This window comes from Oncorhynchus kisutch, linkage group LG30, assembly GCF_002021735.2.
Source record: "Oncorhynchus kisutch isolate 150728-3 linkage group LG30, Okis_V2, whole genome shotgun sequence".
In the NCBI taxonomy this organism is placed as follows: domain Eukaryota; kingdom Metazoa; phylum Chordata; class Actinopteri; order Salmoniformes; family Salmonidae; genus Oncorhynchus; species Oncorhynchus kisutch.
Genome location: NC_034203.2, coordinates 6,100,216 through 6,118,727, shown reverse-complemented (window position 1 = coordinate 6,118,727; position 18,512 = coordinate 6,100,216). Strand labels below are relative to the sequence as shown.

Here is an 18,512-nt window from a genome sequence, read left to right as displayed (position 1 = left end):
TGTATGACACTTGTATTTTCATGAATGTTAAATATTTCTACTTCTATCATTTGAATTTTGCGCTCTGCAATTTCACTGGAAGTTGTCGAGATGGGATGCTACCGTCCCACCTGCCCGTAACATGTTAAATATCCCTTTGAGGATGGTGAAGTTATTAATTACACTTTGGAAGGTGTATCAATACACCCAGTCACTACAAAGATACAGGCGTCCTTCCTAACTCAGTTGCTGGAGAGGATGGAAAACACTCGGGAATTTCAACATGAGGCGAATGGTGATTTTAAAACAGTTATGGAGTTTAATTGCTGTCATAAGAGAACTGAGGATGGGTCAACAACATTGTAGTTACTCCACAATACTAACTTAATTGACTTTACAGAATATAAATATTCCAACACATGCATCCTGTTTGCAATAAGGCACTAAAGTAAAACTGCAAAAAATGTGGCAAAGAAATTAACTTTATGTCCTGAATAAAAATCCAACACAACACATCATAGAGTACCACTCTTCAAATGTTCAAGCATGGCGGTGGCTGCATCATGCTATGGGTATGCCTGTCAATGGCAAGGACCATGGCGTTTTGTTAGGGGGAAAAAACAGAAGAGCTAAGCACAAGCAAAATCCTAGAGAAAAACCTGGTTCAGTCTGCTTTCCACCAGACACTGCGAGACAAACTCACTATTTAGTAAGACCATAACCTTAAACATATGGCCAAAAATACACTGGAGTTTCTTACCAAGACAGCATTGAATGTTCCTGAGTGGGTTAGCTACAGTTTTGACTTAAATTTGCTTGAAATATATGGCAAGGCAAAACAAACCAACCCGACGGAGCGTGAAGAATTTTAAAAAGACTGAATACAGCGCATACGGAAAGTATTCAGACTCTTTCACTTTTTCACATTCTGTTACGTTACCGCCTTATTCTAAAATGGGTTAAAACATTTTTTTTTAAATCCCATCAATCTTCACACTATACCCCACCTCAGGGAGGTGATCAAGAACCCAATGGTCACTCTGACAGAGCTCCAGAGAGCTCTGTGGAGATAGTAGAACCTGTCAGAAGGACAACCATTTCTGTAGCCCTCCACCAATCACGCTTGTATGGTAGAGTGGACAAACGGAGGCCACATGACAGCCCGCTTGGAGTTAGCCAAAAGACATCCTCTCAGACCATGAGAAACAAGACTCTCTGGTCTGATGAAACCACAATTGAACTCTTTGGCCTGAATGCCAAGCGTCACGTATGGAGGAAACCGGGCACCATCCCGACAGTTAAGAATGGTGGTGGCAGCATCATGCTGAGGGGATGTTTTTCAGCAGCAGGGACTTGGAGACTAGTCAGGATCGAGGGAAAGTCGAACGGGGAAAAGTACAGAGATCCTTGATGAAAACCTGCTCCAGAGTGCTCAGGACCTCAGACTGGCGCAAAGGTTCACCTTCCAATAGGACAACGACACAAAGCACAAAGCAAAGACAATGCAGGAATGGCTTCGGGACAAGTCTCAATGTCCTTGAGTGGCCCAGCCAGAGCACTGACCTGAACCCGATCGCACACCTCTGGAGAGACCTGAAAATAGCTGTGAGGCGACGCTCCCCATCCAACCTGAAGGAGTTTGAGAGGATCTGCAGAGAAGAATGGGAGAAACTCTCCAAATACAGGTGTGCCAAGCTTGTAACATTATACAGTGGTCGCTCCACTAAAAGTTTACGGTTATGCTGCGGGACTTAGAGGTAACTTGTGGTTTAGTACGGTGCCCTGCATCACCACTTGATTGCTCCAGACCAGCGCAAGGGGGAGTCAGAGCACTGATTATGCTTTTGGGTCCTACTGTGTCTGACAATGAATGGGTGACATAAACCTAAATAGAAACTAATAATTGTGCACAACTTCATTATTACTTACTAAAACTGTTACACTAAGGTTTTTATTATTTTACTCTTACTATAGTACTGTAGGCCACTCCCGACCGGTCACATGGTACAGCGCCTGCAGTGCAAGCTGTATTGCTACAGAGGCTGCTCCAATACCCGTGCCGGCCTCGACTGGTAGACCCATGAGATGACTGTAGGTTTTTGGTTTCTCTCCCTCTAAAAACATAAATAAATCATTCTAAATAACAAACTGGCTTTAGTTACAAATTAATAACAATGTCTCACCCAATGTTCAAGAATGGCCTTTTCATTTTACGTTATTTGAAAATGAAATCTCCCAAAATTTTATTTTTTAAACAAAGTGATTATTAATTTAGAATTATGCAAAAACCTGTTGTGCATAGAAGCCGTGCATAGAAGACCGACCTAGCCCATGGCAATACTTTAATGGGCATTGCACTAATAATGGCGCTGACTAGGGAAACGTTAACGCTGTTCTGTTCTTAATGCCAGTCTGCACGTTCAAACTAAAACAACGTAACTTTAATATTAATAAAAATAATGAATCCACTATTGAAGGATATCAAATGCTTCTCAAAGATGCCTTCTGGTGGTCAAACTAGCACTAACTAGCATGAATGGTACCAGTGGTTCACACTTAAATAACTTGCCATAGAATTCTGCGGCACCATTCAAGCTGCGCCGCAGTATGCTGCAACTTTTAAAGGACGAACCACTGTACTCAAGAAGACCCGACCGAGGCTGTAATAGCTTACAAAAGGTGCTTCAACAAAGTACTGAGTAAGGGATCTGAATCCTTATGTAAATGTAATAGTTTTATATTTTGTAATACATTTGCTCCAATAACCTGTTTTTGCTTTGTCATTATGGGGTATTTTATGTAGATTGATGAGGGGGAAAAACGATTTAATTAATTTCAGAATAAGGCTGTAACATAACAAAATGTGGAAAAAGGTAAAGGGGTCTGAATACTTTCCGAATGCACTGTATTGTACAATACAGGTGTGCAAAGCACCAAAGGTAATACTTATGTAAATGAGATTTGCACACGTTTTCACTGTCATTATGGAGTATTCAGAGGGGCAACGTAGTCAATGTAGTTGCTAGGTTAAGTCTAAATTTGTGACAACCTTAGGTAATGGCTAATCATAATTCATCTCAGTCTTTACAGTTCCTGAAGCATGTCAACGACCTGATTGCATGGCCTGTACAGCAGTGCTTGGCCACCCACTCAGTTACCAGTGATCTATTCTGCTACCTCGCAGGGAAAGGGGAGAGCAGAACCACCCCTTCCTAAACCCATAGTCATTGACAGTAAGTTGTGTGCAACATTTTATTTTCCTCTTTGAAGCTCTGTATTGATTCCTAATAACCAGCTTGGTAAGAGCTATGGTTTGTATTAGCTATGCTGATGAGCATTAAAACAAAGCATTTAAAGCATTTCTCTACATTAGGTGAGTGAGACTGGATTCTCCAAGATACATGCTATTCAGCTGCCCATGATTGCCTGATCTTATTGTAAGTAGATCCAATTGAAATAGCACCGCTTCTAAATAATATAAGTTGTAAAGCAAATAAAAACCTATTTAACTCGCCTTGATTTTCAGGTGCAAAACCCTTGTCCTGATTCAAAAGGCACCTTCCTTGGTGAGCCATGTAAAGTTTTCCCCTTTCTCTCTTGATCATTCTTCCTGTCGCTCACGCAAACACGTGCACAGTTGCAGAGAAGAGGAAGATATTTTCCAATTACACCCATTTCTAACCATGTTTGTTGCAGGAATGATATGACGGATCACTTTTGAAGAATATCATATTTTGTCTCATTACACATACTTTCTTTTCTAAGAGTGCCATGCTGTCCTCAATTGGGGGAACCTTTGTTTGGGACAATGTCCTCAGGAATATAGAGCGGTGTGTTAATAAAAACGTTTTTTGATTATTAGATGTATTAGGATTAAGCAAAACATTAGCATTTACTACTGTCTAATTTTGATACCCTTTCTTAAAATGTTTCAGATTGATGAACAATGAATTAGTCTCCCACTTCAACATGAAGTGACAGAAGAATAACATGCCTTTGCTACCACTCGTGTGTTCTCCATGACATAGACAATGAGAAATGTGTAGTAGATTCTGACTGTTGAAGATATATTTTACTATTCTGTCGTGTCCTGCATGTCCACATTATCCCAATCGTAAATGTATTTTTATGCTTACAGTAAGTGCCATGAAAAGCCAGAAAATGTGTTGCAGGCCCTCTGGAATGTCCTAAAATATGCCCCTGACCGCCGCGTTGGAGGAGGACGCAAAGTATGTATATAAGCAAGTTGCTCTTTTTTGAAGACAAGCTCTAACTTCCACAAACTACAACTAATACCATGGAAAAACGTTTAGCAGCTGAGTCCAAAGTTTATTCAGCAATGTCCTTTTCTAGTTCTTTTAAAATCTCTAATTGATAAAGTTGTAATGCAGATCTGACCCATCACACCACTCTTCAAGAAGGCAAATACGCTCCAGATTGTCTACTGTGCTCAGAGGTCCTTCATGAGGATCTACCCAATCACATCACTCCTATAAATCATTAATATATTTAAAATAATCTGTATCCCAGTCTTTCTATGCCTGTAATGTCTGTGGGTGAATTATGAGAAGAAAAAAAGAAAAGAAAAAATAGAAAAAAAATAAAAATCGCTGTATGCAGATGTGGAAAAAATTGTAATGTAGATTTGTTTTTGTCGTTGCTTGATATATTTACATGCAAGAATATGGTGCCGATTAAAACTTTAATTGGTGCCTATGAAAACAAATAGAAATTTAAAATCAACCATTTTTACAGCAGGTAATAAGCTGTAGTCAGGTTAGCAGGTTATGATGTCTTAATCAGCACATAATATAGCACAGCATGATCATTACAAAGGTGTAATTTGTGCTGGGGACAATAAAAGGCCACTGTAAATTGTGCAGTTGTGTCACACTACACCAGAGATGTCTCAAGTTGAGGGAGTGTGCAATTGGCATGCTGACTTCAGGAATGTCCACCAAAGCTGTTGCCAGATAATTTAATGTTCATTTCTCTACCATAAGCCACCGCCAATATCGTTTTAGAGAATTTGGCAGTATGTTCAACCGGCCTCATAACCGCAGACCATGTGTAACCACGCCAGTCCAGAACCTCCACAACTGGCTTCTTCAATTGCTGGATCGTCTGAGACCAGCCATCCGGACAGCTGATGCAACTGTGGGTTTGCAAGACTGAAGAATATCTGCACAAACTGTCAGAAACCATCTCAGGGAAGCTCATCTGCATGCTCGTCATCCTCTCCAGGGTCTTAACCTGACTGCAGTGGGAAAATGCTCACCTTCGATAGCCACTGGCAGGTTGGAGAAGTGTTCTCTTCACGGATGAATCACAGTTTCAACTCTACCTGGGCTGATGGTAGAACGTGTGTATGGCGTCGTTTTGCTGATGTCAACATTGTGAACAGAGTGCCCCATGGTGGCAGTGGTGTTATGGAATGGACAGGCATAAGGACAAGGAACACAACTTAATTTTATTGACTGCAATTTGAATTCACAGAGATACCGTGACGAGATTGTTGTGCCATTCATCCACCACCATCACTGCATGTTTCAGCATGATAATGCATGGCCCCATGTCGCAAGGATCTGTACACAATTCCTGGAAGCTGACATTTTTCCAGTTCTTCCATGGCCTGCAAACTCACCATTGAGCACGCTAGGGATGCTTTGGATCGACATGTACAACAGCGTGTTAAAGTTCCCTCCAATATCCAGCAACTTCGCATAGCCAGTGAAGAGTGGGACAGCATTCCACAATCAACAGATACCGACTGGTTTTCTGATCCACTCCCCTACTTTTTTTTTTTAAAGGTATCTGTGACCAACAGATGCATATCTGTATCCCCAGTCATGTGAAAACCATACATTAGGGCCTTATGAATTCATTTCAATTGAGTGAATTCCTTATTTGAACTGTAACTCAGTCAAATCTTTTAAAATTGTTGCATGTTGAATTTACATTTTTGTTTAGTGTAAATCACCTTAAAGATGGATTTAAAAAAATATCACCACTGAGCAAGTAGCAGGGGTGAAATAGGCCATTAGCCTTTCAATTTGCATAAAATATCAGACAATTACAATAATATAATGTATTATTAGTGGGTCCCATGAATTTTACCAAGCCTACCAGTAAGGTAGGCTTGAAATTAAAAAGTGTCATTACACAATTGATCAAAGTGCCTAGTTGATGTAGGCTATTCAATGAAGTCACTTCCTTTTTAGCAATACTATACTGGCCAAAACCGCAAATTGAATGATAACCCATCCTAATATATATAGCTGCAATTTCATCTGACAATGCAGATTACATTGGCACGAATTGACATCGTATCGGTCTGGTAATGAGATTTCGGAGGGTCCCCATTTATTATTACTGACGGAAGAAAATGGACTGAAACAGGTCATTATGCTCATTTTCCTTTGCAATGCAGAATGTTTTAAAACGTTTTCTGTTGTGTATTCCCTACTGAATATGATGACCCTGATCAAACTAGGCAGGACGGCATTGTCACACTACAACACTACAAAACAATAAACTAAACGTGAATAACCGAAACAGTACTGTGTGGTGAAAAACACAGACACGGAAACAATCACCCACAAAGTACCCACAGAATATGGCTGCCTAAATATGGTTCCCAATCAGAGACAACGATAGACATCTGCCTCTAATTGAGAACCAATCTAGGCAACCATAGATATACAATATACCTAGAAAGGAAACAGCCCCATAAACATACAAAACCCCTAGACAAGACGAAAAACACATGTCACACCCTGACCTAACCAAAATAACAAGGAAAACAAAGAATAGTAAGGTCAGAGTGTGACAGGCATGAACATCTTTAAATGAAACAAGTTGTTTTAAATAGGCTACGTCACACTTACAGGCACCATCATTTCATGGGCACATAATATTAAAACAGATTATGGAGGGTTTTACGCACATAAACTTTTCACAGTAGCTAGAAAAAGATCCAATATAAAGAGAAAGGGAGAATGTCCACTCAGCATTATACTGCTCCTAAATAGGCTTGTTTTATGAACATAAATCGGAACTCTTACAGAGACATTATCACCATCAAACCAGGAAGGTAAATCATTTTAATAAATTTGGTTGCAATAGTTAAAATTAAAAACAAGCAATCATGTAAAATGTAATGATATAAAATCGGCAAGAAAAAAAATACAAATTGCTGTTGAACCAGCCTTCAATATAGTAGGTGGACTTGGGTTCTACATCATAGAGGGGGTTTTACACACGTCAAAAACAGGACCTGCCTACAATCCATAGATAAAAAGGGAATGTCAGCTCACTGTTTTATTCCTCTCAAACTTGACATTTTAATAAAGCTTTGGTGATTAATATTTATTTAAGCGGTCTCAGGAGCCAAACCCTTGATCGGCAGTCGACTACTTCACGATTGCATTGGGCAGACAATAATTGAGAGGGGAGGCTATGCTTGGTTTTTAATCAAATACAACGAAATGGGAAATAAACTGTTTATGTTTCTAAATACGAAGTATAAAAAGGCACTCACAGCACATTAGGCTACTCTTTGTTCCATGCCCTTATGTGACCCGTTTCAAGAAGCTAGGTGTATGTCGCATGTCATTACTTCAAAGGAGAGGCATTGAATGTTTCTAAAAATGTTATCAAGATACATTTGTTCGGAGAAATGCCTTCTGGAACATGTAAACTTTAATGTGCCTTAATAACAAACTTGTATGCCATCTGTAAATACAATAACAATTGATAAATTACGAGCCTAGTTGGCTAGCCACGGAAAAATACAACTTTCCCACTAGTCATGATTGACTGAGATAATGTGTGGGCTGGACATGCCGAGAGATGAGTTTGGATTGGTCTGCCATATAGCACGCTTCTGTCTATTTGAGCTGGTCAGTATGTAGGTAATCCTGTCTAACACAGCTTTTTTTTCAAAGGTATCGTGTAGTAAAACTGCATTAAGTGGTGCTCTCCAAATTTCTGGAGGACCATGTTCTGAAATCAGTGGATTTTGAGTATGTTATCTAATGAAATGGAGAAAACACCTGTCTCCGGATTACATCTTCAAACTAAGGGCAATCATGACATCCGACAGGAGACACATCCATCCATGAATGATGTATATGGGTAAGATATCTAGAAATGTAGCTAGCTAGACTGTTACACATTTCATTTCAAGTTAAAGTGCACTGTTAGCTAGCTAGTTAACGTTAGCTGGCTGGCTGGCTAGCTAACATTACGTGTATGATCTTATTATTCGTATTTCAGAGCAATTTGTTTGGCTAGCTATAGCCTAATGTTAGCTAGCTATCACTGAACCTAGTCGGTTAGCTACCTGAAGATTCAGGCAGGGTAGTAACATCATGAGTTGGGATTACGGATCATTGTTTACCTAGCAAGCTAGCTAACGTTAGCTGGCTCGCTAGCTAACGTTACGTGTATAATATTATTATCCGTATCTCAGAGCCATTTGCTTGGCTAGCTATAGCCTAATGTTAGCAAGCAAACATTGAATCTGGTTGGTTAGCTACCTGCTGATTCATCATTAGTTGGGATTATGGTTCATTGTTTACCTAGCTAGCTACATGTCTTAACAAAAGACTCCACTATGCAAGTAACCATTTCGGGTGCATTTGTATATTCAGCCTGGTCATCTACTCTCGTCTGAGTGTGCCAGAGCACAGAATAACTTGTGAATTTATGAATGCTCAACACCCGTGGAATATGGCCGGTGTCAGTAAACGTTGGCAAAAAAACGTAATTAAATTGTTGCCACAGCACAGTTAGTCACCAACGCTCTGGATAACATGAAAACAGTCTAACCAGCTCTGCTAGGGCGAGTAAAATTGTCAGAGTGGGGTGTTCTCTCATTATGTGTCTGGAAGTAGCTAGCAAGCTAGCCAATGTTAGCCAGTTAACTTGGGTGCTTGACTGCTGTTGAGGTCCAGAACGTTCAGATCAACCCTACTCATCGCCAGAGTGTCCTGTGTGCGCTCTGAACCCGAAACGCTCTGAATTTACCAAAGGACAATCTGACAGCACAGTTGCAGTCACCAACGCTCTGGATTAGAGGTCGACCGATTATGATTTTTCAAAGCAAATACCGATACTGATTATTTGAGGAACAAAAAAGCCGATACCGATTAATCAGCAGATTTTTTGTAATAATGACAATTACAACAATACTGAATGAACACTTATTTTAACTAATATAATACATCAATAAAATCAATTTAGCCTCAAATAAATAATGAAACATGTTCAATTTGGTTTAAATAATGCAAAAACAAAGTGTTGGAGAAGTAAAAGTGCAATATGTGCCATGTAAGAAAGCTAACGTTTCAGTTCCTTGCTCAGAACATGAGAACATATGAAAGCTGGTGGTTCCTTTTAACATGACTCTTCAATATTCCCAAGTAATAGGTTTTAGGTTGTAGTTATTATAGGAATTATAGGACTTTTTCTCTCTATACCATTTGTATTTCATTAACCTTTGACTATTGGATGTTCTTATAGGCACTTTAGTACTGCCAGTGTAACAGTATAGCTTCCGTCCCTCTCCCCGCTCCTACCTGGGCTTGAACCAGGAACACATTGACAACAGCCACCCTCGAAGCAGCGTTACCCATGCAGAGCAAGGGGAACAACCACTCCAAGTCTCAGAGCGAGTGACGTTTGAAACGCTATTAGTCATAAACAGTGCAATGCTTAAAGCACAACGAAGAGCTGCTGGCAAAACGCACAAAAGTGCTGTTTGAATGAATGCTTACGAGCCTGCTGGTGCCTACCACCGCTCCGTCAGACTGCTCTATCAAATCATAGACTTAGTTATAACATAATAACACACAGAAATACGAGCCTTAGGTCAAAAATCCGGAAACTATCATCTCGAAAACAAGACGTTTATTCTTTCAGTGAAATACGGACCCATTACGTATTTTATCTAACGGGTGGCATCCATAAGTCTAAATATTCCTGTTACATTACACAACCTTCAATGTTATGTCATAATTACGTAAAACATCTGGCAAATTAAGAGGCCCAAACTGTTGCATATACACTGACTCTGCGTGCAATGAATGCAAGAGAATTGACACAATTTCACCTGGTTAATATTGCCTGCTAACCTAGATTTCCTTTATCCAAATATGCAGGTTTAAAAATATATACTTCTGTGTATTGATTTTAAGAAATTTTCGCGAATACGCACTGCATCAATTGTATGCAATGCAGGACACGCTAGATAAACTAGTAATATCATCAACCATGTGTAGTTAACTAGTGATTATGATTGATTGGTTTTTTATAAGTTTAATGCTAGCTAGTAACTTACCTTGGCTTACTGCATTAGCGTAACAGGCAGACTCCTCATGTAATCAGGTGGTTAGAGCATTGGACTAGTTAACTAAGGTTGCCAGATTGAATCCCCGAGCTAACAAGGTAAAAATCTGTCATTCTGCCCCTGAACGAGGCAGTTAACCCACCGTTCCTAGGCCATCATTGAAAATAAGAATGTGTTCTTAACTGACTTGCCTAGTTAACCTCTCTGGGATATGTGGGACGGTAGCGTCCCACCTGGCAAAAAGCCAGACAAAATGCAGAGCGCCAAATTCAAATAAATTACTATAAAAATCAATCTTTCATGAAATCACACATGCAAGATAGCAAATTAAAGCTACACTTGTTGTGAATCCAGCCAACATGTCAGATTTCAAAAAGGCTTTTCGGCAAAAGCAATTGATGCTATTATCTGAGGATAGCACCATAAACAGAGAGAGAAAAGCATATTTCAAACCTGCAGGCGCGACAAAACGTAGGAATAAAAATATAATTCATGCCTTGCCTTTAACGAGCTTCTTTTGTTGGCACTCCAATATGTACCATAAACATCACAATGGTCCCTTTGTTCGATTAATTCCGTCGATATATCCAAAATGTCAATTTATTTGGCGTGTTTGATCCAGAAAAACACTGGTTCCAACTTGCGCAACGTGACTACAAAATATCTCAAAAGTTACCTGTAAACTTTGCCAAAACATTTCAAACTACTTTTGTAATACAACTTTCGGTAGAAGACGGGATGATCTGTGTTCAATACAGGAGGAAAACAAACTGCAGCATGCTTTCTGGTCACGTGCCTCTATCTAACAGTACACTTAAAGTTATCCTCGTTCAAGATGGCCGTACTTCTTCATTACACAAAGGAAAAACCTCAACCAATTTCGAAAGACGTTTGACATCCAGTGGAAGCGAAAGGAACTGCAAGAAGGTCCCTTAGAAATATGGATTCCCAATGAAAACTCATTGAAAAGAGTGACCTCAAAAAAAAAATCTGAATGGTTTGTCCTCAGGGTTTCGCCTGCTAAATAAGTTCTGTTATACTCACAGACATGATTCAAACAGTTTTAGAAACGTCAGAGTGTTTTCTATACTAATACTATGCATATCTTCTGGGGATGAGTAGCAGGCAGTTGAATTTGGGCATGCATTTCATCCGGACGCGAAAATACTGCCCCGTCACCAAGACGTTAAATAAAGATTAAATAAAGTGGTAAAAAAAAATATTTTAAAAAAATATTTAAAAAAATATTTAAAAAAAATATTAGGACAAATCGGTGTCCAAAAATACAGATTTCCGATTGTTATGGAAACTTGAAATCGGCCCTAATTAATCAGCCATTCCGATTAATCGGTCGACCTCTACTCTGGAGAACATAACAGCCTAACCAGCTCTGCTAGGGTGAGTAATGTTAGGTGAGCTGTTCTCTCTCACTTAGATGTCTGGAAGTAGCTAGCAAGTTAGCTTGGGTGCTTGACTGCTCTTAGTACAGAATGCTTGGATCAACCCTTAAAGAGATGGGTGGGGCATAGGCTTAAGAGGGTGTGAACGATGTTGAATGGGTGTAGAAAAAGAAGGGCTCTCCAGTAGTAGTATCAAAATATTCAAAGGCAATTTTCTCAAAAGTGAGTTTACCAAAGTTTATCAACTTTCAAAGCAGGATTACTTTCCCATTGTTCCTCAACTGTAGTGTATTATATACCATTTTGTAGCTCTGAGTCTCTACTTTTATCCAATGTAAAAAATATTTTAAAAACATTCAAATGTTGCTACGTAGGACCGGATACAGATGGTGGCACTGTGATTCACGGCTGGATAGGTTTCGTATCCGCTGTCAAAATTCATGCCATAACCAACTGCGTTACCGCTAAAACCAGCTTTTGGTTGGTCTTAAATATCAGCGCTGCCTGAAATGAGCACTTTGGATCATGTTTTTAAGGACAAACCTCATACATTTCCACCACGCCCATCTCAGCGCAAGCGAGCTAATAGAAGACAGGTAAATTGCCAAACCTGGCTTTAGGGCTGGAAAATGCCAGTGCGCCAGTTTTTACATTACAAAATATCAAACTAACGTGTGTTTGACATGAGCGCCACCTTAAAGCCAGACGAAAATTGAGCCTTCAGCCAACCAACCCGAGCACCAACATTCTGGTCAGAGACAACGCACACCTGACTTCTTTGCAAGGTCAATATGTACTTTACATGCCCAGCAAAAAAAAAGAGAAACCAATCGAGGAAAATAGACAAAAACGCACACGCTGGGTAATGTACAGGTTATGAAAAACCTAATGTAACAAAGTCAAAAGACACTTTTCTCCTCAGAAGGCACTCCCTGGCATAGCTAGCTCCTCTTTTGCAACCATAGCCCTCCTCCCCCGACCTAACAGAACAGGCTACTCTGTCAATGCAGAGACTGCATATCACACTAATGAGAAAGGAGGGAAAGAAAATGAGAGAGAAGGATGGATGGAGGACAGAGCAGGGTGTGGGTGAGTCCTATCACGAAGCTCAGTCAGCAGCACTTCATCTATGACCTCATGGTTCTGCATTCAATAACGTAGGCTGGGTGAGTGTGTGACTGGGTCATGAACAGAAGGGTTGAGCAGACACACAGACCATTACAGATAGAGACAAACAATATAGCTAGCTTAGCCGTAAACATTGCATTTGTTCAACCAATGGGAGAAAAAGGATGGCTATGATTTTTCTACCAGATGGGTACCTGGAACACACAAAGCATAAATTGAGTATACACACAGAGGGCACAACCCTAGTGGAGTGCTTTAAATTCAGACTACAATACAAAGCACTAGACTTGGGCAGATATGAAAAGACAGTAATTTGTTGAATCAGTAGACTTGAAATACCTCGCCCACAATCAAAATAATGACTAATAAATAATACACTGACTACTTTCAGGTACAACCACAAGAAGAGGACCTGAAAGACAGACACATACTTCCTGGCCTGTCATAATGCATGCTGCATATTCTACCGATAAATAGCTAGCAGGACAGCAGTACTGTTCGAAAACAAGTGACCATCATTATATGATAGGTGTGGGTGTGAAGGGAACTACCTCCTCGTCATCGCTGGACAGTCGCTGGTACTCGGCTGTCTCTCCCATGTTGAGATCAAATGCCGCCTGTCTGGCGGTCAATCTGTCTGTCAGCTCTCCAATTGCCTCAGCCTACCCCTCCAGTATGTGTTTACGTCAACCGATACAGATATTCCTGTTTGTAGTACAGTGTAGGGATTCTAGGGAATAGGGATGCCTCTTTAGTACACCTAGTCCGTCTTGGTTTGAGACACATTCACCAATCCAGTGTGTGTTCTCGTAAACAACAGATGAGGCTATTCCTCTTAGCAGCGGCTGGTCAAAGATATTCCCTTCTTCCTTTCTGTAGACAGAGGCCAATTCCTGGTTTGGGCCGCAGTCAAAGGAGGATGTTGTGGTCAGACAGTCATAACAAGTGACCAAGTTCTTTGGTTAGGTACATTTAGAAGGATAGGAACAAGGTAGGAGTGTCCTCTTCACAATGGACATTCCTCTGGGAATGCATTGGCTGGTTGAGTCAGGTTCTGTGGAGGGGTTTCCTATATGCGAATGCAGCAGGATTCAGCTCTTTTGTTGATTTGTGTTGAAGGTAGCCTTTAAGAGAGTAGGTGTCAAAGAGTGACAGATCCCTGTTAATTTCTGTCTCGCCTAGTGGTAATGACCTTCCAGTTCTGCTCTCTCGCTCCCTCTCCCTTGCACTCCTCCCTCATCCCTCTATCACAGGCTGTCACCGTCTCTCTCACACGCCGCTCCTTCCTTCGTTCTGCCTCAGTGCTGAAGCATGCTGCACTCGTTCAGCGATGCACCTCTCTCTCATTATATTATGGTGGCTTTAGAAAACAAGATGTAGAATGAGTCTTTTACCCAAGGGCTGTTTTTTATTTCACTGTTTTTTTCCTCCATTCCTCCTTCCCTTGTTTTGGAACAGCTGTCCACTTCGACCAGCAACTTAGCACACACAGAGAGAGATAGAGAGAGAGAGAATCTGGGTGTTTTTTGGTGCCGTTTTCAACAAACTCCCTGATTGCTCCGTTGAAGCCGACAGTTAATCCCTTATTATAATTTTTCTATTTCCTTCAATCCTTTTTTTCCTCAATGTTTTGGGGGTCCCAGCTGGTCGGTGATTTGGTGAGTGGTCGCCTCCCCACCACCACGGCAATAACAGAACGCCCCCTTCCTGGTCGTCACAGTGATCTCCAGTCAGCGGTGGTCCTGAGAGCAGCAGCCAATGAGGTGGCAGGAGGCCGACGAGGGCGGCGGCAGGCACTGATGAGGAGCACTAATCCTCCCCGGAGGGAGAGATAAACACAGCCACGATGGGTGGTGTGTGTGTGTGCGTAGAAAGCACCTCTCCACTATGGGAGGGGAGGGAGAGGACATCTGGAGGCTAGCTGAGCAGACATCTGGATGAAGGGGGTAGTAGAGCAAGAACGAACGTGAAAAAAAATAGAACAAGAAGCAAAAACAGCTTCTGCGCGCCCACTGATTCTCTCTCCGCAGTCTAAATTTGACGGCAGAGTCATGGTCTCGATGGCACTGACAAATGTATTAGCACTGCGATTGTTGATCATCTCTCTCTCCCCTCTCTATGTTTGGCCAGTCCAGTCCAGTCCTGTTCCTGTCCTGGGGCCTGCTATTCGCAGCCTGCTGAGCAGGCTTAATGCTCTCATCCCCTCTCCAGCTCCGTTGCTAAATCTGTACCCTCCTGGTCCTGTACAGCGAGCAAATACTGTACACACACGGAGGTAGACACAAACATACTGTACAGGCATCATCACCTACATAGTTGTGTCCTCTGCTCCTGTGACTTTTCTGGGCGCTGCAATTAATCAAGATATTGGGCAAATGATGTTGATTCATTGACTTCCCTCCCATTTAATGGTGCTTGAAGCTTTGTATGTCTAAGAAAATATTTAGTAGAAATGATTGCAAACAACTCACACTACACACAGTTTTACAGACTTGGGACTAGAGGAATGCCCCATTCCAACCCCTATCCCCTTCATGTATGTTAGGGTTGGGGTAGGGTCCAGGAGTCAATTAAGATTTTTTTTACAATTTCTTTAAATAACAAACTAGACTTTTTTCTACAAGTTGCTCGGCAAGCTTAAAACAGAAGGTCCAATCAGTTCCAAAATGAAGTCCAAAAACACACAGATAAGAACGGTAACCTGCCGACTCTTCACCCATGCTCCATCCTCTCCTTCTCTTTCTCTCTCCCAAACGAGAGGCTTTGTTGTCGCTGTCCTTGCAATATGCTGTTGTGGGCTCTCCCACCCCCTCTCGCAGCTCAATCCGTAATCACACATTTTCAGTGGGCTTAAACCTCCCTGCCTTGCTTGACTTCTTTCTCATCCCTCTCTCCATCCTCCCTCATTCTTTCTCTATTGAAGCAGTGGCCTCCATAGAGCTGTAATTCATAGATAAATTGCTGTTCCTCTCCCCCTCTATCAAAAGGAGTAGATGAGGATGGACAAAAGGTGGATATCCCATGCTGATGAGTTTCTATAGTGAGATTTGTTACTTTATTCTGTAATTATGTCCACCATGATCTGTGTGTATATTCAACATAACACAAATAAAATTCTATAAATATAGCAAAACATTTAGTAAATTAAACCATAATCCGTAAATGTAAAAATATTTCACAAATACTCACCATATATTTAATGACTTTTCATTTATACATTTGTAAAGAAAAATCTTTAAAACATAATTCTACTGTGTGTGTGTAGGCCAGTGAAACAAAATCGAAATTTAATCCTTCTGAAATTCAGGCTGTAACAACAAAATGTGAAAAAGGTAAACGTGTGTGAATACATTCTAAAAAAGGCACTGTAGGCCTATTCCTGATCTGACACATCTGCATGTCACATTCAGCATTCAAACATTTGTAAAATGGTTTGCGCAATATCATTTTTCTGTGTGAAAGAAGATCCTAACAAATGACATTGGTTGTCAATTGCGCAGTTGACAATTATGTTTTACCGGAAAGTTGCATAAGCTACCACCGGAGACACAACTTTCATCTGGCTATAGGTAGGCTACATGCTCATCAGGGCTTACATTACATTTTATTTTGAATGTTCAGGTTCGCTATCAGCAGTAGTTTTGGTAGTTTTGCTTGAGAGAAAAAAAAGAAAGAATATATGGTCGTTTTTCCATATACAGGGTAAAGTTGATCATTTCATAATGAAGACAGCGATCACTTTAGCTACCTGCACTGCATGGTGATGCGGGAGAAGAGAAGCTCACTCCCAATCCGTTTTGATCATGACACCAGGGTGAAATCCAAAGTTGTGCTATATATTAATACATTACAAGTGAACACAAAAATGACAAATTAATTAGTGGGTGAATAGAGAGCCACAAGCACTTTTTGAATGCACATTCCACAGTTGTTAATGTCAGGGATTTCTAAACATTTACTCACAAATCATTCTACATTTCATTTGTGAGCCATGTTGAAAATACACTACATGACCAAAAGTATGTTGTCCACAATGTTGGTACCCTTTGCTGGTATAACAGCCACCACTCTTCTGCGAAGGCTTTCCACTAGATGTTGGAACATTGCTGCAGGGACTTGCTTCCATTCAGCCACAAGAGCATTAGTGAGGCCGGGCACTGATATTGGGCGAGTGAGGCCTGGATCGGAGTCGGCGTTCCAATTAATCTCAAAGGTTGTTCGATGGGGTTGAGGTCAGGGCTCTCTGCAGGCCAACAAACCCTTTCTGTGTGGACCTTGCTTTGTGCAAGGTGTCCATTGTCATGCTGAACCAGGAAAGGGCCTTCCACAAACTGTTGCCACAAAGTTGGAAGCAGAGTTATATAATGTCATTGTGTACTGTAGTGTTAAGATTTTCCTTCACTGGAACCAAGGGGCCTAGCCCAAACCATGAAAAAACAGCCCCAAACCATTATTCCTCCACTTCCTCCAAACTTTCCAGTTGGCACTATGCATTGGGGCAGGTAGCGTTCTCCTGGCATCTGCCAAACACGATTTGTACGTCGGACTGCCAGATGGTAAAACGTGATTCATCACTCTAGAGAACACGTTTCCACTGCTCCAGAGTCCAAAGGCGGCCAGCTTTACACCACTCCAGCCGACGCTTGGCATTGCACATGGCGATCTTAGGCTTGCGTGTGGCTGCTCGGCCATGGAAACCCATTACATGACGCTCCCGAGGAACAGTTATTGTGCTGACCTTGCTTCCAGAAACAGTTTGGAACTTGGTAGTGAGTGCTGCAACTCTTCAGCACTCGGCGGTCCCGTTCTGTGATCTTGTGTGACCTACCACTTCCTGGCTGAGCCATTGTTGCTCCTAGATGTTTCCACTTCACAATAACAGCACTTAGTTGACCGGGGCAGCTCTAGCATTGCAGACATTTTACAAACTGTCTTGTTGGAAAGGTGGCATCCTCCGCTCCGTTGAAAGTCACTGAGCTCTTCAGTAAGGCCAGTCTACTGCCAATGTTTGTCTATGGAGATTACATGGCTGTGTGCTCGATTTTATACACCTTTCAGGAACGGGTGTGGCTGAAATCGCCAAATCCACTCATTTAAAGAGGTGTCCACATACTTTTGGATAGTGTATTTAAAGATCATGAGTGAATTTGTGACTTAAGGTGAATATAGGTGAAATATTTTTACATATTTACAGATTATGGTTTTATTTATAAAATGTGTATATATTCACAGATCATAGTTATATTTGTGACTTATGTCGATTGCACACAGAGATTGTGGTAGACAGAATAAAGAAACATCTTACTCCATGTGTTTCTCAACTCACATTCAATCTGTTATCGCTCTCTCTCACTTGACACATTTCTTTACTCAGTCGCTCATAAACACACACACACACACAGCAGATGGCTTCAGAATCAACAGCAATGTCATTAAACACCCACCCCCCCAGATCTCTTTACCCTCATTCTCACATCAGCACCAGCACGTATCCCTCCAGGAAGCATACAATACTGAGACAAAAACATAGTGGGGGAGAGAATAAGAGAGAGAAAGAGGTATAAGTGGAGGAGAGCGCGAGAGACCGAGAAAAAAAAGAAAAATCAGGTTTAGGATGTGGGGGTGGGGGGGGGGCTTTCTGGTTCCATTTGCCC

General features: G+C 41.2%; 1 protein-coding gene across 2 annotated transcripts in view; it reads right to left on the bottom strand.

Annotated features, from left to right (window-relative positions):
• LOC109875210 (activated CDC42 kinase 1) overlaps nt 1–18,512 on the bottom strand; it is a 131,876-nt gene that overhangs the window by 101,308 nt on the left and 12,056 nt on the right. Inside the window, exon 1 of one of the 2 annotated variants that reach the window (XM_031810220.1) lies at nt 13,410–14,779. The exons of the other annotated variant lie outside the window; for it this stretch is intronic. Coding sequence (XP_031666080.1) covers nt 13,410–13,457 — 48 coding nt within the window. The 5' untranslated portion in view covers nt 13,458–14,779. Of the gene's footprint in view, nt 1–13,409; nt 14,780–18,512 lie in introns of those variants that run through there. 2 annotated transcript variants of the gene reach the window in all.